We start from the raw sequence: 24908 nt of genomic DNA, 5'->3' as shown, positions 1-24908 counted from the left end.
CGTTTTGATGCATTTGAGAGCTGAGAAAGATCATTCAACTGAGGCTGTGGACACTGGTATTGTTAGGATCAAGCATGTGAGGGAATAAAGTTGTGACATACTGACTGCAAGCCCTATGTTCCTCAGAAAAGTCAGTAGATCACTTAGGCTGTTCCCCTGAAAGTCTGTGATGTTATACATCACTTGAGCTCAGCTCTGAGTCTGGCAAGGTCGAACTGTGTTCTGTAGTTCTCATCCAGGCCTGTGACAGCAAACAGCAGTCTTCAAATCGATTCTTAATTTGTGTGAGGATGCTGTTGATTACAGCGGTGTGTAGCTCTCTGTAGTGCGTACAAGGGTCTGGTCTTTCTCTGGCTAGACTTGGCTGTCCAATGGCCTCCATATCACCCCACTCATCTTTGAGGCTCTGGCAAAAATCTGCAAATCTGGCCAGACAGAACTGAACTTCTAAGCTCTTATTTTGAAGAATTCCAAAGAGCACATCAGCAAAGTGAAAAATGCCAATGAAAGCAAAGAGAAAAAAAACAGAAGTCAAAGCTTGTCATTTGTGATAAGTGTCTTGATGCACAATGTACTGTTTCACGGTCAAAATTTTCAGTGTGGTTAAGGATGTGCTGGAACAGCTCAAACAGCGCAACTCTTTTGTCATCGACCATACATACCAACCTGGAGTTGAAGTTCCACATCACTTGAGAGACTCGTGGCAGTCTTCTCTTGCAATATTCATCCAACAATGCAGTACATTTGGGAGAATGTATAAAAAATGTAGACAATCCTCACAGATTTGCAAGAAAAATCATGCAGTCTTTCATTTTTGATGCTCCCTAGGACATCAAAAGATTCGATGTGCGTGCATGTGTGTGCGCGCACAAAGATAGTCTGCGGGATTTATTTATCCATAATCCTCTGTCACTGTCCTTACACTCACTACTAATAAAACAAGAATACAAAAAATATTTCCTTAATGAGAGATCAATCCCCCACCTTAAAGTGCAATTTCATTGATCAAAGTTCAATCAGATTGAACTGATTGGCTGACCGGTGTACCTGCCGCCTGGAAGTATTTTCCCCACTGTCACCATGTTAAGGTTTTCTTGTAATGATATCTTCAACATTTCTCAACACAAAAACACAAAAGTGCCCTTGATAACCCAACAATACGATAGTTTAATGTTAAGGCCATCACTTTTAATTATTTCTCCTTCCATTCTGAGAAATAAAGTTTTTTGTCAGTTTCTGATAGCAGAGGGCTATGGAAGAGCATTGTGTTGTGGACAGACTTGACGCATTCCACTACTGTTTTGGGTTGTCTGCAGTTGGTGGGCTTCATTCCATTTCAAATAGCTGTTGGTTTGCCGCAACCGGATCCAAAAACAGGACATAAAAAGATATATCTACTAATTATATCAAATATCTAGTATAGCTGAACTATGAATTACACTGCATCTAGATGATCTATGTTAAGAAAAGTAAAGATGTTGGTTTATTTCAGATAAACTTAGCACAAAAAGTAAGGAAACTTGTGTTTGGTAGATTACTTCTTTGTTGTAAAAATGCTTCTTGGCAATAAATCTTATACCATGGGAAAGCCTGTTTATTTCCCTTTTAAATGGTGCCACATTTTTAAGGAACATGCATTTGTGGGATGAGCAGCAGAGCTGAGTATGTGGGTGGCGCCTATGAAAAATTTGCCAAATCTCCTCTGCCAATGCCAAACAGCTTATTTTGCTGTTGCTATTGACTCTTGTTTTGAGCTTCTGGTACCCTCAGGTGCTGCCAATCAGGTGCCAATCAGGCACCTGTGAGCATGGGCCCTGCTACAGTGGTCAGTAGGTGTTTGTTCCAAGAATCGGCATGCCCTGGATAGGACCCATGTGATAGGGCAACTTCCAGCTGGTGTTCCGTAAAACCAAGTTGCGCCACTATTTGGATTGAGCCCTAGTACTATCTCCAAAGTGAAGGCCAAGTTCCATATGACGGGGGATGTCAGAGACAGGCCGCGAAGTAGGCATCCCAAGAAGACAACACCCCAAGAAGACCGTTTCCTCACCCTGTCAGCACTTAGGTACCGTAGGCTGTCTTCTACAGATTTGCAGTCAAGGTTTGCATGACGATATGGCCGACAGCTCTCTGCCCAGACAATCCGGAACAGACTGCATGCAGCCAATCTCTGGTCCCATAAGACTGCCAAGAGGCCTGCCATGACTGCCCTTCATCGTCAGGCCTGTTTGCGCTGGTGTCGGCAACACATGCACTGGAACCTGAACATGTGGATGAACCTTATGTTCAGCGATGAGTCCAGATTCTGCCACAGCAGTTGGATCTTAGGGTCAAAGTGTGGAGAAGATGCAGGGAACGCTATGCTAATTGCTTTACCGATTGAGTAACATCTTTTGGCGGAGGCAGTGTGATGGTGTGGGGTGGCATCTCCCTCAATGAAAAAACAAGGTTTGTCATCATTGGAGGCAATCTCAATGCAGAGAGATATCGAGATGAGATTCTGCAACCAGTGGCAATCCCATATCTCCACAGTCTGGGACCAAACTCTATCCTCCAAGATGACAACGCTTGCCCCAACAGAGCGGGGTTTATCAGAGACTACCTCCAGGATTTGGGAGTGGAGAGGATGGAATGGCCTGCCAGCTGTCCTTACCTCAACCCCATTGAACACTTGTGGGAGGGTCTTGGGTGTGCTGTTCATGCCAGAGTGACCAACACAACCACGTTGGCTGACTTGCGACAAATGCTGGTTGATGAATGGGATGCCATCCCTCAGCAGTGTGTGACCAGGCTGGTGACCAGCATGAGGAGGAGGTGCCAGGCTGTTGTGGCTGTGTATGGTTCTTCCACACGCAACTAAGGCTCCTGTTTGATAAATGAATAGACTGTTAAATTGCCAATATGTCTTGTTTCTTCAAACTTCAATCATCCAATCCACCAAACACCAAACAAGAGTCAATGGCAGAATAAGCTGTTTGGCATTGGCAGAGGAGATTTGGCAAATTTTTCATGGGCGCAACCCACATACTCAGCTCTGCTGCTCATCCCACAAATACACGTTCCTTACAAATGTGGCACCATTTAAAAGGGAAATAAACAGGCTTTCCAGTGGTATAAGATGTATTGCCAAGAACAACAAAGAAATAATCTACCAAACTAAAATTTCCTTACTTTTTGTGCTAACTTTATTTTAGCTAGTATTCTAGAAATGGGGTTTTGGGTTGGTGTTCATTGTTGGCAGGAGTTATGCAGTGCTTCAAACTGTGTTTAATGAGTTTGTTTATTATGGATGCAAAATATTTGTTCAGCCACATCATGCATATATTAAACTGCCTCCTGAATGCTTATCAGTATGTTGAAAATTGCACTACATTAACAGCTAACTTTTCTGCCATTAAAACTGATCTCAGAGCAATTTCTATAGTCACATACTTTGAAAAGTCTACGTTAACCATGGGGGAAATTAATCTGGTGCCAGGAACAGCAATATTTCTGGCCAACATTAAGCTATTGTATTTTTGAGTCATCAAGGGCACTTTTGTGTTTTTGTGTTGAAAAATGTTAAAGATATCATTGAAAGAAAACCTTAACATGGTGACAGTGAGGAAAATACTTCCAGGTGGCAGGTCATGTGGTCAGCCAATCACAGGCTGTAATTGTTTCAAATTCAGGATTTCAAATTCAATTCATCCCTGGGGTGCTTAAAATCTACATTTTTTTATGAAAGAACATCATATCATCATATAAGATCATCAACAGTTACATAAAATAAAACAGATAATATAACAGCAGCAGTAGCAGTATCCATAGCAACCACCATAGTGACGATAGAAAGTCTGCAAAAATCTTCATAATAACTGACAAACTAAACATCATATACATTCACTGAACAAAGATTATGAAAATAAAATGCTGAAAGTGAAAATATTGCATTTTCCACTGAGAATAAAAGGAATGGCAGCCATTTTGTTTGTTTGAACCACTTACATGTGGTTTTGTTCTTGGCATATATGATGGCTTATTGTGTGGTACTTGGAAAGCATGGTTGATGTAAGCCTATACTCTGTTTAGGAAGGATGCATGCACAGCAGCGGCATGGATCCTTTCTTGTTTTAACATCATATTTATTCTGCTTTAAACATATATATCAAACATACAAAACAGAATAATCAAAAAGACAACAAAAACAAAAAACACAAAAAAAGGAAAATTAAAAAACTCCTAATGGTCTACAGTTTAGTCACACTTAAGTCTCAACTATTGAGTTACATACAGTCGGAAATATAGTAAACATAATAATTTGGGGCACAGAGGAAGATCATAATTAACAATGTGGGAAACATGTAACATCATTTTCTTCCAAAAATCTTTGATAGTAGGACATTCTCTTGAACAGTGGTATAATGTCCCTATATCTTCGTTACATTTAATGCACTGATCTGGAATGTTAGGTTTGAACTTGTGTATGTTACAAGGAGTAATATAGGTATAATAATAATTAAACACTTTTTTTACATTGTAAAAGTTTAAACCTGGTATTGGTTGTTAAAATTTGTGACTGTAAGCAACTTTGTTTCCACTGCCTTTATTATTTCTTCTTCAATATTATCACTCCAGGCATGTCTTCTACTATCTGATGAGTCCTGTGAGCGAGAAAGTAACAGTGAATAAAGAATAGATATTTGGTGAACACTGTACACATGCTCTTTCATTGTTTTTTCCAAACAGGTGAAAGAGGGTTTTGTTGTTTTTTTTCAATTCAGATCAATTCAATTCAATTCAATTCAATTTTGTATAGGGCCTGTGGCAGTCTAGGCCTATAGCAGCATAACCCCAGCAAACATGCCCCTTTGGGACCCATGTGGGGCCACTGCAGGAATAAAATGAGCCACACAGGGGCAGCCCACTATGGGTCCCATTACCGACGTGAAATGCAGGGCACATGTGGGCCCCACACTATGGGGCCCACTGTGGGCCTGCAACGTTCCCCAGTGGGCACAGGTGGGCTGTGCGTGCCCCACATTTACATTTAATTAGAGTCAGGTTAGAGTAAAAAAATTAAGAAAAAATAAAAAATGAAGAAAATATATTGAAAATTGAGTACAAAATTGAGCATGTGGATTAAATACTGAATGACATGCTAAAACAACGTTATTTTTATAAAACAGAGCAATGACCACATAGAACCACATTAGAACACAATAAGTACATAATAAATCAATCTCCACAGGGGCATCAGTGGATCTCTGCCATTTATCTTCTGGTCCTTCTGTTCATAGGGAACCACAATGTTAAACACACCCTAACACACCCTACTCATGTCCTTAAACAACACAAGTAAGAGGCATTAGTCTGGGCAGAGACAGGTTGTTAAGGTGTGTGTTATTTTCACCTTTATTGCTGTTGTTTGTTGTGACATTAACAGACTGTGAGTCCAGTTTTGCGGCTGAGAATACTGAGAAAGTATTATTGCTGTTTGTTGCTTGTTTGGTTTTGTTTATCACGCTAAACTGATTTGTGCTTATCCAACTGGTTGGACTGCTCTGTGTCAGCTTGCCATCGTATGTGAGATCATGGGTTGCATTTAATTTGTTGAAATCAGACCATGGCTGGCGAACACCCACGTGTTTTCACCCTCTCCTCTTTACTAACCCACTTGCATGTACATGTACGTTTTGACACACATACACTACTCTGTAGTCAGACACGTGTTGCTAAGCAACAGAGACAATCACCATTGTCATTAGAGACTGACACCATTGTAGTGGTCAGAGGCACGTGTTGGTTGACTGGTGGTCACCATTAAATCACAGTCACTGGTCAAATATCGTAATCATGTCTGCCATCTTGACCGGAACTCGTGTGATGTAACCTCATGCAGTTCGCATCCAACATCTTGTTCCTCCTACTTCCTCTCTCGCAACCCCCCCTACACACACACACACACACCACACACACATGTATTGCTGCTATATATTGTCTGGCTGTGTAGAACTGCCATATTGTGATTGCTTGTGTTTGATAGTTATAGTTGTATGAAAGATGTTTGTTAATTGAAGCATACTGATTTATAATTGATACTGCTAATGTTAATAAACTTTGTCATGCATTTAAAGAGAAGTTTCCTGATTGTTTGCATACAGACTGTGATAACAGCTTGGTGACAGGGTCAGTGATTGAATTCAAACCTTCACTGCTCACCTTTAAAAATGACAAGACATTAATATTTTCTAATATCTTGTCATTTTTAAAGTGAAGACCCCTTTTGAGACTCTTTTCGCTGTTTTGGTTATCTGTTACCTGTAATCTGTTATTAATTTATATTAATAACTTTTTTAAATAATCAAAGATACTTATTAATTATTGCTAAAAACCAAAACTGCTCCTACTAAGTCCCAACATATATAACCATACATGAAAATAGAGTCAGATATCTGCTTTTATTTTTCTTTATTTATTCTTGGATGTTTTTAAAATCATTCTACACTTGTGCATTGCTAGGCCAAACTTCAAAGTGAACATAGTCATTGTCAAAGTTATATTATCATTATAACTTTGACTTTTGACTATGTTCACTTTGAAGTTTTAGGTCTCTGCAAATTGATGTTCATAATGTAGTGAGAGGAATAAAGAGCACTGGCAACAGTATGCTTTGGAAATGGCAGATATTATGTGAAGTAAAAGTGGTGACATTATACAAAATTGACACTTTTTAGTATTTGTGGGATAGTTGTGTTGCATGTTTATTTTTAAGACACACTGGCCTCATGAAAAAAGATTTGAAAAATACCCATCTTTTTATCCATCATTTGGTCAGTAAAGGAAATGTGAAACTGTGTGAACATGTGCATGTACAGGTATGTAGGAGAATATCACTGAGAGTGACCTCAAATTTCTGGAACAAAGAGAAAAAGTGGAATAAGTGAGACATGCTGAGGTTTAGAGGCTGAGGGCTGGGGGAGGGACATGTAACTGGAAAAATGGGGAGGAGCTCAGAGAGAGACAGCAAAAACACACACATCTGGAAAGAGTTGAGGAGAGAGGAGAATAACCATATGGAAAACTACATAAAGTCAATATAAAGTTTAGAATCAGGAAAGAAGACAAGTTAATTGGGGAAAGGGGTGAACACAGTCTATTAGTGAGGAGCACTACAGCAGAAGAGAAGAAAGGAAGTCTTGTTGAAAAGCCTGGCTGGTTCAGGGACTGATCCACAGGAGATCTAAAAAGGAAAAACGAAGAAAAGATCAAAACCAGAAGGTGAAGGAGTTGGGAACTACGAAGAGGAGCATAACAAAGACAAGATTTAAAAGAACTGAAACTCAATTTCAGGTAAAATCTGTTTAAATTTCAGTTGGAACTATATTCCGATGCTAAATCTCATCATCAAAGTTCCACTTCAATTATATACCATGTTCAAAACTCAGCATGTTTAAATGAATAAGTATTTAATCCAAATAGTAGTTGAATATGTTGGTATTTCATTAACATGTGTTAAGATGTAACTATGGTCTTCCTCTGGAGATCTCTTCAGACACACTGGCCTGTCAAAGTTTAGTTTTATTTTATTGTTTTGCACATGTAATAAGATACAAAAATAAAGGCATTAAAGCAGGAAAAATGATTGTGCTGGTGAGATTTTTTAAAAGAAAACAAAAACCCAAAAGGGCTTACAACAACATTCCACCAAAAGTAAGTAAACTTGAAAAAACAATGTCATTGGGCTGTACATCAGTGCATAAAAATATTGAAATGTTAAAAATGTTCTCTAAAATTAATGTTTTTCTCAACTTGGTGGAAAGGCCAAGAGGCAAGGGGCTGAGGAAAAAAGTTTTGGTGCATATATGATGGGGTATTTTTGAATTAGAAATAGAGGCAAAATACATAATGCAAAAATGTGATAATAAGTTCAATTCAGTGATACTATAATGTAAGAAATCCAGTAAAGGAGGTCCAATGTGGCCACCTGGTTGTTGCAATGTTATACCACTCTACTGTATCTCCATACTGGCTGACAAAAACAACGCAAAGTATACATTTGGCAACCCTGTCTCCTAGTAATTACGTTCATATACAACTTCATTGCAACATATGTTTTGTTAGAAACACAATGCTGCTGAATCATGTTTTCTCTCAACTTTCTTTCAACTTTCTCTCTCTTTTTTTCCCAAGAAAGTTTGTGGTCTTGGTTTAATACAGAATGAAGTCCAGTGTCTTGAAGCATGAAACATGTTTATGAAAATTTAAGCCACACTAGCATCTTTCACTACTTTTGTTGCCTACACCTGAACACACACAGGACTCAGGATGTGAACCCGGGTCTCTGCTGTCAGAGTCCTGCATCTTGTATGTTCACTATCCACCCCAATCTCCTCCCTATGACCTCAGAGCCATATATAAATTAAGCTTCATTTATTCGAAAAAATGTTACCTGTGAACATAATCCAGGCAGAGATAATGTTTATCAATGCAATGTAACTGGGAAAACAGTTTCGTTATTCATGAACGTAATGTCTAGGAGACATGGTTGACATGGGCTGGAGGTGACAAATTCATTCATAAAAACATAAATGCCATTTGATTTGTGTCATGTGTGAAGCATCAATGAAATACCATGATGGGTGAGACTGATGGGTGCCCAGAAAGTCAGCAGATAAGACCAGTGACTGTGTTAACTGGCAACTTTCAGCTTAATGAGTTGTGGTGGCTCATAGTGACGGCAGCTGGCTCCTAAAAGCCTTATCAATTTTACTTTAATCAATCAATCAATGTGTTTATTATCTACACCAACCATTTATGTACATTAAACTGTGCTCATCAAGAAGCATTCACCACGTAACGTTTCTTATAATGTGGAAAACAAAACGTAGCCTATAAATTGTCAGTACAGTCTATCTTGTGATTTTATACTGTTATCTTCAATCAGAAAGTGGCCCATATTCAACCAATTGACCTGCTTTGACACTGTGCACACACTAAAAGTAGAGTGTGTGGCTAAATATTGTGTAAAATGTGTAGTCACATAGCCAGTATTCAGCAGGCTATTCACTATTATTCACTGCTTTGACCAGCCTACTGTCTGTTCAACTTGTGAACATCAGTGTGTATACTGCAATGAGACTCAGTGTTCCATCTCAAATAAGCAATTTAAAAAGATTAATTTCAGAAAAATAAGTGAGGAAATGTGAATGCTTCTCAGTGGCAACACCATTTAATTTACATAACGTAATACGGAAAGTGTTTTCAACAGCTGCCGTCACCACAACCACCACGACACATTGTCCTGAAAGTCACCAGATAACACGGTGTTATTTGTGTGGCCAAATTCCTGGATGGGAATAACGCCAAGACTGCATGCACTGACATGCCAGCCAGCCAGCCAGTCTATCTCTGACTAACACACTTATAATTCACTGACTAACTCACAAATATTAAACATATTACGATTCAAAAGATTTTTTGCAGTTTACACACTTGATCAGCTGGAGCTTTGGAAATCATAACACAAATAAATATAATGTCCACACTCATGAATTGATAATTATGATTCCCTCAGAATGTTGGTTTGTTGGTAAAAGACCTGTGCCCTGAGCTCTCCTGTGAGTCACAGGATTGCTGTGGTCATGGGAAATGCCTTCAGCAGTATAATTAGGTCTAGTGAGGAGGGGAGGGAGCTTCCTTCCTGTCAGCAGTTTGACTTCCTGTGTGGGGTCAGCAGGCAGTGTGAGGAAATCAGAACATCAGAACACAAACATGAACACTCATGCACACTCAGAAGGTGTAAAAAGAAAAAAAATGTATGTCTGGATGTTTTAAGTAACATCATCAAAACTATGAAATAATTGAAAACATAAGAAAACAGCTAGATTTAAAGGATGAGTTTACAAAATTTCCACGTCTCTTGTAAAAAATAGTCACATGAACATTGACATTAAAAGATTTATTCACTGTAGTTATTCCTCTTGTCCATACCAGGTGTTAAGTGACTGTTTCCTAACATTTCCAATGTAAGAACTTGGGGACAAAATCCACAGTCAGCAAAAAGACATTCTCAAGTTGACTGTGGACAAATGAATTGTGTATGTTCATCCTGGCAGTAGCCTGTAGGTTTTTTTTTGTAGGTCTGTGGAAGCAAAAGAACAGAAGGTGTTGTATGTGGTACCAACTGAGAGAATCTGTCAAACTCTAGTATTGCATTTTATGATTGTACACATATACAACCTACTTCTGACACAATCCAAATGTTTTTTCATCCTGCTTTACAAATTTTCCATCTCCCTCATCACACTGCACCCCTCTCACCAAGGAAACCCAAAACACACTACAACAAAGTCATAAAAGATACTGTACATTCAGTCACCATAGTAACAGAGCATTGGATATTTTGCACTTTCTAGCCAATAATATATTGTTACTGGTAACATGAAGCATAAAACATACTTCTACTGCTGTTTCTCTCTTTCTTTTGCAGGATGTCAGCATCTCGGAGGTGTTTGTCCTGTGTCAAATATTTGATGTTTGTCTTTAACCTCATCTTCTGGGTCAGTATTTGCACAAATCTGTTCCAAGTTGGTGTTATATTTGTTTATGTGGATGCATTTCCAAAAAAGTTAATTTGAGATTTCTCTGTAGCCTCTACCAGTTTAGCATTTCTCAATTTAAAGAGTTGTGGAGAGATAAGTTTTAATATGCTTAGTGCATGCCTCGAAAATGATTTAACATTGAGTTCTACAGACATGTCGACTTAATCTCACTGTTACATCATTCATTTGTGATTTCCCACTCTCTACCAGAAACACAACTTTCAGGACATTGCATTGTGATGAATGCTACGTTTCGACACTGATTTGACATTACATTTCCTAAAAGCTAGGAGGATGCGGTTTGTTTGGTGTTGGAGTGTGGCTGTCCTTCACGCAAGCAGAGTTTTCGTCTCTTCCTCTGTCCTTCCCATCCCTCTCAGCTGCCAATCTGCTGCTAGTTGCTGGTGGCATTACCATGGTGACAGGGTTCCTGGGTTGTCTTGGAGCCCTTAAGGAGCAGCGCTGCCTATTGGTCATGGTGAGAGAGCCACATAACAACAAAGTTGCAGATATTCCTTTTTTTGTAATGTTTTCTGGGCATTTTTATGCCCTTATTTGATAGCCAACAGTAGGGAGATGGCAGGAAATGAGAGGAAAGAGAGAGATACAACAAAAATGCTCAGACACAAACTGAACTCACGGTTCATGCTCACATTGCAGATATTCTAATCTTAATGCTTACATAGCTTGCTCTTGTATACACTATGATGTCAGTCTCCAACTGCTCTCTATTCTGCAGTTCTTTGTGATCCTTTTGCTCCTGGTCCTGACAGAGGTGACTCTAGTGTTGGTTATACACATCTTCCATGACGAGGTGAGCTCACCATCTACAATGTTCAAAAGTTGAAGAAGTGTGCAGTGCACACAGGAATGAGATAGTACAGGTCTTAGGCTTTGTCAGATGACACTCCACTGCATTGCGTCAAAGTTGAAGCATGTTGGCAGGAGCTCATCTTTAAATTTTAAGTGCCGAAGAGTTAATTGACTAATAAAAAATAAAAAATAATGAACCACGGTTTTGAGAATTCATTAACTATTGAAGACGTTTATCAAGTAAAATCACATTCTGTTGTTCCAGGTTCTAAAAACTGATTCATTACTATTTCTTTTTGCTTTTGACTAATTAATATTACTGTGAATTGAATGTCTTTAGGTATTTTAAGCAAAACAAACAATCTTCAAAACATTAGGCTTTGGGAAATTATTCATCAGAAAAATAACTGGTTTTAATTGATGATAAAGTCATAATTGAATGATCAACTGTATGTCTTTCTTTCCTTTGGTCAGCTGGATTCCAAAGCACAAGGTGAATTAAAGGAAGGAATGAATATTTACAATTCCGAGCCTGGACTGAAAAAATCCTGGGACAATGTCCAGAAAATGGTAAGGGCAAATCATGGCTTCTTATATTCCATGAATAAAGGATAGGTTATATGCCAATAAAGGAAATACAAATTATGTCAAGTTGTCACAATCTCAAAGGGTCCGTGTGCTTCAAATGTAGTGCTGAAAATGGCTAAAATAGGAATAGGCATCTACCTTAAGCTCTTCAGCTCTCATTTCAACGTCTACAGACATCTGAGTGTCCTGCGTGATGCTGCACAGATCATTCCGGGGCAGCTGTGGCTCAGGAGGTAGAGTGGGTCATCCACTAATCAGAAGATCAGTGGTTCGATTCCTGGCTCTTCCAGTCCACATGTCAAAGTGTTCTTGGGCAAGATGCTGAACCCCAAATTGCTCCCAATGGCTGTGCCATCAGTGTGTGAATGATTAGATCCTCCTGTCGAGCAGGTTGGCACCTTGCATGGCAGCCCCTGCCATCAGCATATGAATGTGTGTGTGTGAATGGGTGAATATGGCTTGTAGTATAAAAGTGCTTTGAGTGGATGGAAGACTAGAAAGATGCTATATAAGTGCAGTCCATTTACCATTTCCATTGCCTTTTTCTTTATACTGTAAGTTCTTTATTTGCTTTCCTTTATCACAGCTCCAGTTACAACAGTTACAACATCTAACATCCACCTGCTGGTTTGTTTGGCTGCTTAGTCTTAGTGACAGTACTGAAATCACTGTGTACCCTCTGTCCCTGAGTCTGCCTCTCAATACTGTCTAGTCAACTGTGTATACATGAGTTATGTAGCTGAGTGGTATTACTCTACTTTTTGTATCTTATTCTCTCTTCTCACAGTTCAAATGCTGTGGAGTAACGAACAAAACAGACTGGTATGATGTGTTGAATGGAACGCTGCCCTCATCTTGCTGCTCTGTTGGGACAGACCAATGTGTTGATGGTTGGAGTGAGGTTGGTTTACTGCTCAGCATTAGGGGGCTTTTGGAATGTAGAGGGGTAAAATTTCAACTGGCAATTGTTTTCGTTTTTGACTGATCCCCCAAATGAAATCAAAATTTGCTCCAGATGCGTGAGTGTGCCTGAATACCTTTAAATATGATGGATTCCAGCAATGGAGTCCAAAATATTTAGCCACAAAGGTTTGTGGTATCTTGGTCAATGCCAGTCTACTGTCATACTGCCATCTTGGTGCCAAGATTGCAGTACTCATTCTATTCATATCTGTGTTCCCTGATCTCAGCAATTCATTTGAGTACATTTTTTTAATGATGGTCAGAATAAATATATAAATAGCCAAAGTTGTAATAAACTGGATTCCATTTTAAATGGCTTCTGAGATGGTCTACCTCAGTGTATCTGTTTATTTGTCCATTATGGAAATCTGTGAGAGTATCATGCAAATGTCTGTGTCAAATGTCTTGCCAGTTACAGCTTGATGATATTGTAGGGTCCCAAGGCTTTATTGATGTAGGCTTTATTGATGTCTAAGATAACTCTAATCATTCTTCCCTTCACTTCTTTCTACATTTCATCCTTACTACTACTCTTCTACTTTCCCTGGTGTACTTATTCTATTCCTCCTGAGCGCCTCCCCTACCCCACACTCTGTCTTTGTTTGTCTTCTGCAGCCCTGTTACCAGAAGGCCAGGCAGTGGCTACTAGATAACATCACCCATGTTCTGGTGTTTGGTGTGTGTATTGGTGTTGTGCAGGTAGTTATCTCCAACCTTTATTTATCATTTCTTTTATCTATATGATGCATCTCTGACCTTAGTCATGTTTTCTCCATCTGTTAGGTTCATAACACCTCAAGCCCAGCAGATATTGACAAAAATACGTTGTTATTAAGCTTTACACACTTACACTTGCACTTCCCTAAAATTCAGCACACATCCAGAGTGTTAGCAGCACACTTCTGAATTCAATGATTATATAGGAAAGATAGCATCTTACTACTATTTAACATAATTTTGATATCTCTAACCATTTTACTGTAATACAAAAACATCAGTGTCAAATGTCAGTGGGGACCCAGGAGCTAAGCTGTATTTCCATATTCTTTTTTGGTCAGTCTTGATCAGAGTTGTTTAGTGTGTCCTGAGTGTAGCCTGTGTACAAAAAACCTGCTTGATGAGAAGTGCTTCACATTAATTATAGTATGTTACGTTGTTAATGTTGCGCTTGATAACATATTTTTTTCTGTCAGCTATTGCAGACAAAACGCTTTGATGTTTTAAAAGATTGCATTTCATTCAATTTGAGAACTCAGAAATCAGGAAAAAGATTCTGTGGGAAAATTGGTGCTTCAAACATAATCAAATAATAAATAAACAAATAAAAAAGTTATTCTGACTGTTATTGAGTTTTTATTTCCTAGCAGGTTACACATTTATTTGACTTGCATACCTTCTCTTCTCTTGTCAGATCTTGGCCCTGGTGTTCTCCATGCTGATGTACTGTCAAATTCTGCGTGCTGAGAAGTACTTGGACTGACTGCAGACCAGCTGTTGACTGACCCAAAATGTGATGGCTCACCGCAAACTGCTCTGGGATCTCAATATACTCTCCAAACCAGACTGTGGTGCCGTAGTGCTTACTTTGGGTTCAGACCTTAAATGGATGTCTTTCAAATGTCTTGATGCATTGGGTTAGAAATTCCTCTTAAGATTCCTCAAAAGTCTCTTGCCATAGTTTGACCAGTGTACCATGGGGTTTCAGTCAGGGCCTTCAGTAACGAACTGCACTAACCTCCCCCACCCACCTACCTACCTACACACACACACACACACACACACACACACACACACACACACACACACAAATTCCTCATGTTGGTGCCGATACAGCCAACACAGCCGAATACAAAATACACACAAATATCATGCACTATATGCACTACTGCTTCAACACCAACAAGACAGGTGATCTTCACTTTCAACAACACAAATGCACATGCACACCACTGTGCACTATAGCGGCTACTGCAGCATCACCATTAGATCTTCCTTTATGTCACTCAGAAACCACTTGGCACAACACAAAAACAATATACTGAAATAATAATAATAATAATATACTATTCTATACTAACATACTAATAATATACATAATAAGTGGCATCAGACACTGTCAACATGAAACACAGCATCTCTATCTACTGCCCAATTGCACCCTCTTTTGGAAACCTCCAGCAATACCAATCAAATACAACCTTAAAGTAGAAATGGATAACTTTTTGCTTTAACTTATCATTATGAAGTAAACGTTGATTGCACAGTGTAATGGCTATAGAATAATGACACTATTGGCATTTAGATTGGTTCCTTATAAGCCCTGCTTTAACTGTGCAATTCTGCCTGTCACTGGGTACGATCTCCCGGGAAAATGAGGGCTTGATTTGCGGCACAAAAGAAGTGTGTTCAACCATTGTGCAACCAAAAGAGGAAGATGATAGCGCTTCTGTTTTCCCCTGTATCTATCGGTAGCTGCATCTCGTAATTATTTGTTAAGTGGCCAACCTCTTTCTATTGTCTTATTGCTATGTGATAAATGTGGAATACTGCACAGGCCAATCTGATGACACACTACTTATATTTGCGTACACTACATTTAGTTGCATTGAGTATACTACCTGATAAAACTTGTCTTTTGATTTCTACAGGGTTTTCTTCCCTCTAGAAAGCCCTCTAGAAAGCAGTTAGCTAAGCTACCAGCCCTACAGTCATAGAATCCTGAATTAGTATTCACTCAGGCCGGCTGTCAGGCTGATCTATAGGCCTTTTCCATGCACATGTACTGGAACACAGGGCTACCCGCTTGAAGGTGTGTCTTTAACTAATGACGCACTTATCTTGAGTCAAAAAGCAGCGGGCTGTATACATCATGGCTGTGACTAGTGGTCAAAGTCGCAGCTGTAAAACGGTGGATGAACACATAAATTCCTATAAATTTTTCACAATAAAAGCCTTCCATTATTTTTTCAGTGGAACACGTATGAAGCAGCAACAGCAGTAAATGTTTTCATCTGCAGTAACTTAGTGCCATTCCGATACGGCTGAAAGCAAGGAAACGTTTAAATAAAGCAGATATCTGAGAGTAAAAACAAGGATGCAGAAGAGAGACTAAACTTCAAACCACAGAGATTCAGTCAGAAGCTTGGCCATGGTCAGTGACACATAAATGCAACCTGCTTGGAGGCTGGTCAGGTACACTTTGGCCTGACTCCGGAGATGGTCCATCTCTGGCACAATATATGCTATTTTATATAGATTCACATACTAAATGAATGATCAAACTCAGGCTTTTTCTCCTAATGTTTTCCTCTAATGTAACTCTGATGCCACCCTGATGCCAACCCCTGCCATAGTTATTTGTACTACATGTTTATGCGAAGCAATAGGTCTCTCTTAAATAGAGTAAAACATAGCACTCACACATTATTTGTAAATAATGCAGCTCCTTCTCTATGGAAATAGATGCCAGTGCTGAGTCTGGCAAGGTCGAACTGTGTTCTGTAGTTCTCATCCAGGCCTGTGACAGCAAACAGCAGTCTTCAAATCGATTCTTAATTTGTGTGAGGATGCTGTTGATTACAGCGGTGTGTAGCTCTCTGTAGTGCGTACAAGGGTCTGGTCTTTCTCTGGCTAGACTTGGCTGTCCAATGGCCTCCATATCACCCCACTCATCTTTGAGGCTCTGGCAAAAATCTGCAAATCTGGCCAGACAGAACTGAACTTCTAAGCTCTTATTTTGAAGAATTCCAAAGAGCACATCAGCAAAGTGAAAAATGCCAATGAAAGCAAAGAGAAAAAAAACAGAAGTCAAAGCTTGTCATTTGTGATAAGTGTCTCGATGCACAATGTACTGTTTCACGGTCAAAATTTTCAGTGTGGTTAAGGATGTGCTGGAACAGCTCAAACAGCGCAACTCTTTTGTCATCGACCATACATACCAACCTGGAGTTGAAGTTCCACATCACTTGAGAGACTCGTGGCAGTCTTCTCTTGCAATATTCATCCAACAATGCAGTACATTTGGGAGAATGTATAAAAAATGTAGACAATCCTCACAGATTTGCAAGAAAAATCATGCAGTCTTTCATTTTTGATGCTCCCTAGGACATCAAAAGATTCGATGTGCGTGCATGTGTGTGCGCGCACAAAGATAGTCTGCGGGATTTATTTATCCATAATCCTCTGTCACTGTCCTTACACTCACTACTAATAAAACAAGAATACAAAAAATATTTCCTTAATGAGAGGTCAATCCCCCACCTTAAAGTGCAATTTCATTGATCAAAGTTCAATCAGATTGAACTGATTGGCTGACCGGTGTACTTGCCGCCTGGAAGTATTTTCCCCACTGTCACCATGTTAAGGTTTTCTTGTAATGATATCTTCAACATTTCTCAACACAAAAACACAAAAGTGCCCTTGATAACCCAACAATACGATAGTTTAATGTTAAGGCCATCACTTTTAATTATTTCTCCTTCCATTCTGAGAAATAAAGTTTTTTGTCAGTTTCTGATAGCAGAGGGCTATGAAAGAGCATTGTGTTGTGGACAGACTTGACGCATTCCACTACTGTTTTGGGTTGTCTGCAGTTGGTGGGCTTCATTCCATTTCAAATAGCTGTTGGTTTGCCGCAACCGGATCCAAAAACAGGACATAAAAAGATATATCTACTAATTATATCAAATATCTAGTATAGCTGAACTATGAATTACACTGCATCTAGATGATCTATGTTAAGAAAAGTAAAGATGTTGGTTTATTTCAGATAAACTTAGCACAAAAAGTAAGGAAACTTGTGTTTGGTAGATTACTTCTTTGTTGTAAAAATGCTTCTTGGCAATAAATCTTATACCATGGGAAAGCCTGTTTATTTCCCTTTTAAATGGTGCCACATTTTTAAGGAACATGCATTTGTGGGATGAGCAGCAGAGCTGAGTATGTGGGTGGCGCCTATGAAAAATTTGCCAAATCTCCTCTGCCAATGCCAAACAGCTTATTTTGCTGTTGCTATTGACTCTTGTTTTGAGCTTCTGGTACCCTCAGGTGCTGCCAATCAGGTGCCAATCAGGCACCTGTGAGCATGGGCCCTGCTACAGTGGTCAGTAGGTGTTTGTTCCAAGAATCGGCATGCCCTGGATAGGACCCATGTGATAGGGCAACTTCCAGCTGGTGTTCCGTAAAACCAAGTTGCGCCACTATTTGGATTGAGCCCTAGTACTATCTCCAAAGTGAAGGCCAAGTTCCATATGACGGGGGATGTCAGAGACAGGCCACGAAGTAGGCATCCCAAGAAGACAACACCCCAAGAAGACCGTTTCCTCACCCTGTCAGCATTTAGGTACCGTAGGCTGTCTTCTACAGATTTGCAGTCAAGGTTTGCATGACGATATGGCCGACAGCTCTCTGCCCAGACAATCCGGAACAGACTGCATGCAGCCAATCTCTGGTCCCATAAGACTGCCAGGAGGCCTGCCATGACTGCCCTTCATCGTCAGGCCTGTTTGCGCTGGTGTCGGCAACACATGCACTGGAACCTGAACATGTGGATGAACCTTATGTTCAGCGATGAGTCCAGATTCTGCCACAGCAGTTGGATCTTAGGGTCAAAGTGTGGAGAAGATGCAGGGAACGCTATGCTAATTGCTTTACCGATTGAGTAACATCTTTTGGCGGAGGCAGTGTGATGGTGTGGGGTGGCATCTCCCTCAATGGAAAAACAAGGTTTGTCATCATTGGAGGCAATCTCAATGCAGAGAGATATCGAGATGAGATTCTGCAACCAGTGGCAATCCCATATCTCCACAGTCTGGGACCAAACTCTATCCTCCAAGATGACAACGCTTGCCCCAACAGAGCGGGGTTTATCAGAGACTACCTCCAGGATTTGGGAGTGGAGAGGATGGAATGGCCTGCCAGCTGTCCTTACCTCAACCCCATTGAACACTTGTGGGAGGGTCTTGGGTGTGCTGTTCATGCTAGAGTGACCAACACAACCACGTTGGCTGACTTGCGACAAATGCTGGTTGATGAATGGGATGCCATCCCTCAGCAGTGTGTGACCAGGCTGGTGACCAGCATGAGGAGGAGGTGCCAGGCTGTTGTGGCTGTGTATGGTTCTTCCACACGCTACTAAGGCTCCTGTTTGATAAATGAATAAACTGTTAAATTGCCAATATGTCTTGTTTCTTCAAACTTCAATCATCCAATCCACCAAACACCAAACAAGAGTCAATGGCAGAATAAGCTGTTTGGCATTGGCAGAGGAGATTTGGCAAATTTTTCATGGGCGCAACCCACATACTCAGCTCTGCTGCTCATCCCACAAATACACGTTCCTTACAAATGTGGCACCATTTAAAAGGGAAATAAACAGGCTTTCCAGTGGTATAAGATGTATTGCCAAGAACAACAAAGAAATAATCTACCAAACTAAAATTTCCTTACTTTTTGTGCTAACTTTATTTTAGCTAGTATTCTAGAAATGGGGTTTTGGGTTGGTGTTCATTGTTGGCAGGAGTTATGCAGTGCTTCAAACTGTGTTTAATGAGTTTGTTTATTATGGATGCAAAATATTTGTTCAGCCACATCATGCATATATTAAACTGCCTCCTGAATGCTTATCAGTATGTTGAAAATTGCACTACATTAACAGCTAACTTTTCTGCCATTAAAACTGATCTCAGAGCAATTTCTATAGTCACATACTTTGAAAAGTCTACGTTAACCACGGGGGAAATTAATCTGGTGCCAGGAACAGCAATATTTCTGGCCAACATTAAGCTATTGTATTTTTGAGTTATCAAGGGCACTTTTGTGTTTTTGTGTTGAAAAATGTTAAAGATATCATTGAAAGAAAACCTTAACATGGTGACAGTGAGGAAAATACTTCCAGGTGGCAGGTCATGCGGTCAGCCAATCACAGGCTGTGATTGTTTCAAATTCAGGATTTCAAATTCAATTCATCCCTGGGGTGCTTAAAATCTACGTTTTTTATGAAAGAACATCATATCATCATATAAGATCATCAACAGTTACATAAAACAAAACAGATAATATAACAGCAGCGGTAGCAGTATCCATAGCAACCACCATAGTGATGATAGAAAGTCTGCAAAAATCTTCATAATAACCGACAAACTAAACATTATATACATTCACTGAACAAAGATTATGAAAATAAAATGCTGAAAGTGAAAATATTGCATTTTCCACTGAGAATAAAAGGAATGGCAGACAGAAACTTGACAGTCACATGATATGGATGCAGGCCAATAGGAAAAATTAGGCCAAGAAAACATAGGCATCTCACAGTTTTAGAGCTGTTATTGTGAAACTAATACGTTTTGCACTGTGGACCAATATAGCTATTACGCATTTTGATGTGAGACCGGATTGGTTCCACGTAGACATGAATGAGAAGTGAATTTTGGTCTGACTGCGCCACAAAAGAGAAAGAATAGAGTTCACTTCCATGAAGTACCTGAAGCCCAAAATACAAAGTCACAATACCCCAAATATTAACATACATTATCAATACGCTGACAATGGCAGAATAAACAGACATTCGATGTTATGTGTGCTGCAGCTACTCGCATACCGATGCTGCTGCTTTTGTTGTTTTGGCTAATGGATACACAAACTCTGCAGCCCTACTCTGCATATTTGAAAGTCCTCATTTATGCTTTAAAGTCCAGCAAACATTTAGGGACTCCAAATGCAAAATATCAGTTCAAATTTATCCAACAGAAAAACAACAATCCTCATACAGTATCTTTAAATAAAGGAATACAAAATGGGCTTTGGAGATTTGCTGTTAAAGTACAAATATGTGTGCAGAAATATTTAAATAATTAATAAAGGTATCGCGTGGATAGCCAACCTAAAATCATCAGGATTTTGGAGAGGTTGGAGTGCGATCCTCTGCCATCAAGTTGGGCTGAGCAGGAGGAAACAAAACTGAACATAATCCTCTGAAAACATGTAGCTATGGTGCTTCTGCCTCTACAATCTTGCTTTTAATTTATTTTTATTTTTTATAATGTTTTTTATTTTATTGTTTTTTGCCTGCACTGCCCCGCAGCATCTCTGAGCCTGTCTTTGATTGACAGTCAGGTTAGGTTTTATAGAAATGGGACTGAAATTGATTTAGACATAATTGAGGGTAACAGATCGGTTCATGTTGAGCTTTGCAGATACAGGGTGAATATTGGTTTGTAAACAAGACCTCACATGTTTAAACTTGTTTTAAAAAGTTTTCACTTACATGTGGTTTTGTTCTCGGCATATAGGATGGCTTATTGTGTGGTACTTGGAAAGCATGGTTGATGTAAGCCTATACTCTGTTTAGGAAGGATGCATGCACAGCAGCGGCATGGATCCTTTCTTGTTTTAACATCATATTTATTCTGCTTTAAACATATATATCAAACATACAAAACAGAATAATCAAAAAGACAACAAAAACCACAAAAAAAGGAAAATTAAAAAACTCCAGTTTAGTCACACTTAAGTCTCAACTATTGAGTTACATACAGTGGGAGATATAGTAAACATAATAATTTGGGGCACAGAGGAAGATCATAATTAACAATGTGGGAAACATGTAACATCACTTTCCTCCAAAAATCTTTGATAGTAGGACATTCTCTTGAACAGTGGTATAATGTCCCTCTATCTTCGTTACATTTAATGCACTGATCTGGAATGTTAGGTTTGAAATTGTGTATGTTACAAGGAGTAATATAGGTATAATAATAATTAAACACTTTTTTTTACATTGTAAAAGTTTAAACCTGGTATTGATTGTTAAAACTTGTGACTGTAAGCAACTTTGTTTCCACTGCCTTTATTATTTCTTTTTCAATATTATCACTCCAGGCATGTCTTCTACTATCTGATGAGTCCTGTGAGCGAGACAGTAACAGTGAATAAAGAATAGATATTTGGTGAACACTGTACACATGTTCTTTCATTGTTTTTTCCAAACAGGTGAAAGAGGGTTTTGTTGTTTTTTTCAATTCAGATCAATTCAATTCAGTTCAATTCAATTTTGTATAGGGCCTGTGGCAGTCTAGGCCTATAGCAGCATAACCCCAGCAAACATGCCCCTTTGGGACCCATGTGGGGCCACTGCAGGAATAAAATGAGCCACACAGGGGCAGCCCACTGTGGGTCCCATTACCGACGTGAAATGCAAGGCACATGTGGGCCCTACACTATGGGGCCCACTGTGGGCCTGCAATGTGCCCCAGTGGGCTCAGGTGGGCTGTGCGTGCCCCACATTTACATTTATTCAGAGTCAGGTTAGAGTAAAAAATTAAGAAAAAAGAAAAAATGAAGAAAATATATTGAAAATTGAGTACAAAATTGAGCATGTGGATTAAATACTGAATGACATGCTAAAACAACGTTATTTTTATAAAACAGAGCAATGACCACATAGAACCACATTAGAACACAATAAGTACATAATAAATCAATCTCCTCAGGGGCATCAGTGGATCTCTGCCATTTATCTTCTGGTCCTTCTGTTCATAGGGAACCACAATGTTAAATACAAAGAGAATAAGAACAAACAAAAAATCTGAACACAAGGTCCAAATGGTTGTTTCTGAAGCTTTCGTATATAATGGAAAAGTAACACACACCAAGGTTTGTAGTGAGGCACTGATCACTGGAAGCAGACTCAAGAGCAGGAAAAAAGTGCACACTCTGGCTCCATATGCATTTCCCTTTTATATGGATGACATTCCGGCCCTCTTCAAGATCAGCAATCATAGTATGACACAGGCACTGTTATATAGGCCACACCCAGTAGCACAGCTGGTGGTGATTAGATAATCATGTTCCACCATTAGGTTGAGAAAACCAATCCAAAGGCCTTCAGCAGACCCACAGTGGGCCAGCAGCACTCAGCCAACACTTTGGGCTGGGTGTAGGCTGTCCCACTAGGGCACCACCTGAACCCCATAGTGTGGGGCCCACATGTGCCCTGCATTTCACATGGGTTCTAAAGGGGCATGTTTGCTGGGATTGGGGTGAGAAAAACAATCAAAAGGCCTTCAGCAGATCAAAACTTTTAACAAACAGTGACAGGAACTACAGCCAATCAATTATCTTCAAATAAAGTGACAAAAACCAATATGTTTCATACCACATATACAGATTTAAATTTTACATTCCAGTCCTTTTGGTTATCTGCCTTGGGCCCCGCAGGGACTATCCCACAGGGGGGCCTGTGTCGGCATTCTGTGGGCAAGCCCACAGTAGGTATCCCACGGGAAACCCTCATGGTGGCCCCAAAGGGCAAAACTGCTTTGGGCCCCACACAGACTATCCCATAGGGGGGCCCATATGGGCTTTCTGTGGGCAAGCCCACAGTTAGTTGCTCACAGAAAACCTTCAATGGGGCCCAAAAGTGCAAAACTGCTTTGGGCCCTGCACGGGCTATCCCACAGGGGGGTCTATGTGGGCATTCTGTGGACAAGCCCACAATGGGTTGCCCAAGGAAACCCTCATTGGGGCCTGAAGAAGTAAAACTGCTGTGGGCCCTGCAGAGGCTAACCTGTAGGGGGGTATGTGTGGGTATCCATGGGAAACTATTATGGTGGCCCCAAAAGGGCAAGACTGTTGTGGGCCCTGCATGGTCTATCCCACCGGGGGCCCATGTGGGTTTTTGTGGGCAAGTCCAACTATGGGCTCCACATGGGATTAGTGTGGGTTTGCCCTGCCCACACTTCCCCACAGTGAACCCACACAAAGGACCGAAACTTCTCCCAGAAGCTTGGATTCTGGGAGCATAGTGCTCTAGTGGGGTCTAGTGGGGGTTCTATGAGCTCTTTAAGATATGATGGTGCCTGACCATTAAAGGCTTTGTAGGTGAGGAGAAGGATTTGAAATTTTGTGCTAGATTTTACAGGATGCCAGTGCAGAGAAGCTAAATGGGAGAAATATTTTGGGGCCAGAACAGTGACATTTACATTTTGGCACTGAAAATAAAATTGGGCATTGAAATCAAATCTGCACTGAAAAAAGAAACATGTATTGGCACTGAAACAAGTATTCGCATTGAAAAAACTTCCACTGACAAATAAAACACAGGCATTTTTAAAAATTACAATCTTTCAATCTGATTATCTTATTCTGAGCCGAGCCTTCACGGTCCTTCACAGTCCTGTTGGCATCCTTCCCTGGCTGCTGCTGTGTCATTGTCATTGTTGTTATGATTGTTGTTATTCTGTCCCCCCCGTACTGATCTGTAAATGGATATTGGTGATTCTGACAGTGTCTGAAGACAGACCCTTTATATTGTGTGAAACCCTTCTCAGTTCATTAAGGCAGCAGGACTGATATGTTGATAAATCTGAAGCCTCTGAGGTGCTGCCCCAGAGCCTAGTGCCATTACGCACATTGGTTCACTGTGTTTACCTTCATTTAATAGGCTGAAAAAGACACCAGGCTGATACATTGTAACGACACACACCTCTACACACATCAGACTGGTCGGTTATAACTCGATATTCTACTTTTTTATGAATGACACATCAGGTTAGCAAGGCTCATCATATCCTCTTTTCCAACGATATTTTCAGCAAAAGTAGTATCTCATATTTTATTCTTGAGACACACTGCAGTGTAAACGCTGTTGAGTAACATTAATTACTAAACTATGTGACCATTTACGAGGTGAGATAGGTTACATTAGAGTTATGGCTGAAATAGCGCGGTCCGATCATATTGCTCCACTAACACTTTTTCTCACAAAAAATAACAGTAGTAGTCGTAGTAACAGCAGTTAATGATGTTATTCGGTCTGTAATGGAGCTATAATAAAAATCCAAACTGTTATGTATCTTAATAAAATAAAACAAAATTTAATATGGACTGATCTGTTCATTTTAATGCTGTTATATTTATGTAAATGTGGTGACATCTGTCTCACAGTCAGGAAATGGACAC

General features: G+C 39.9%; 1 protein-coding gene across 1 annotated transcript; it reads left to right on the top strand.

The window, feature by feature from the left end:
• Nucleotides 1-7029: 7029 nt before the first annotated feature.
• Nucleotides 7030-16439, top strand: LOC121884680 (tetraspanin-4-like). The gene is made up of 8 exons (XM_042393636.1): nt 7030-7332; nt 10472-10541; nt 10870-11061; nt 11323-11397; nt 11871-11966; nt 12772-12885; nt 13563-13646; nt 14359-16439. The coding sequence occupies exons 2-8, from the start codon at nt 10473-10475 to the stop codon at nt 14425-14427; spliced, it is 699 nt and encodes a 232-aa protein (XP_042249570.1). The 5' UTR covers nt 7030-7332; nt 10472; the 3' UTR covers nt 14428-16439.
• The last annotated feature ends 8469 nt before the right edge of the window (nt 16440-24908 follow it).

The sequence above is a fragment of the Thunnus maccoyii genome, chromosome 18 (genome assembly GCF_910596095.1).
Source record: "Thunnus maccoyii chromosome 18, fThuMac1.1, whole genome shotgun sequence".
Taxonomy (NCBI): Eukaryota; Metazoa; Chordata; class Actinopteri; order Scombriformes; family Scombridae; genus Thunnus; species Thunnus maccoyii.
This window is presented reverse-complemented; position numbering and strand designations above follow the sequence as displayed.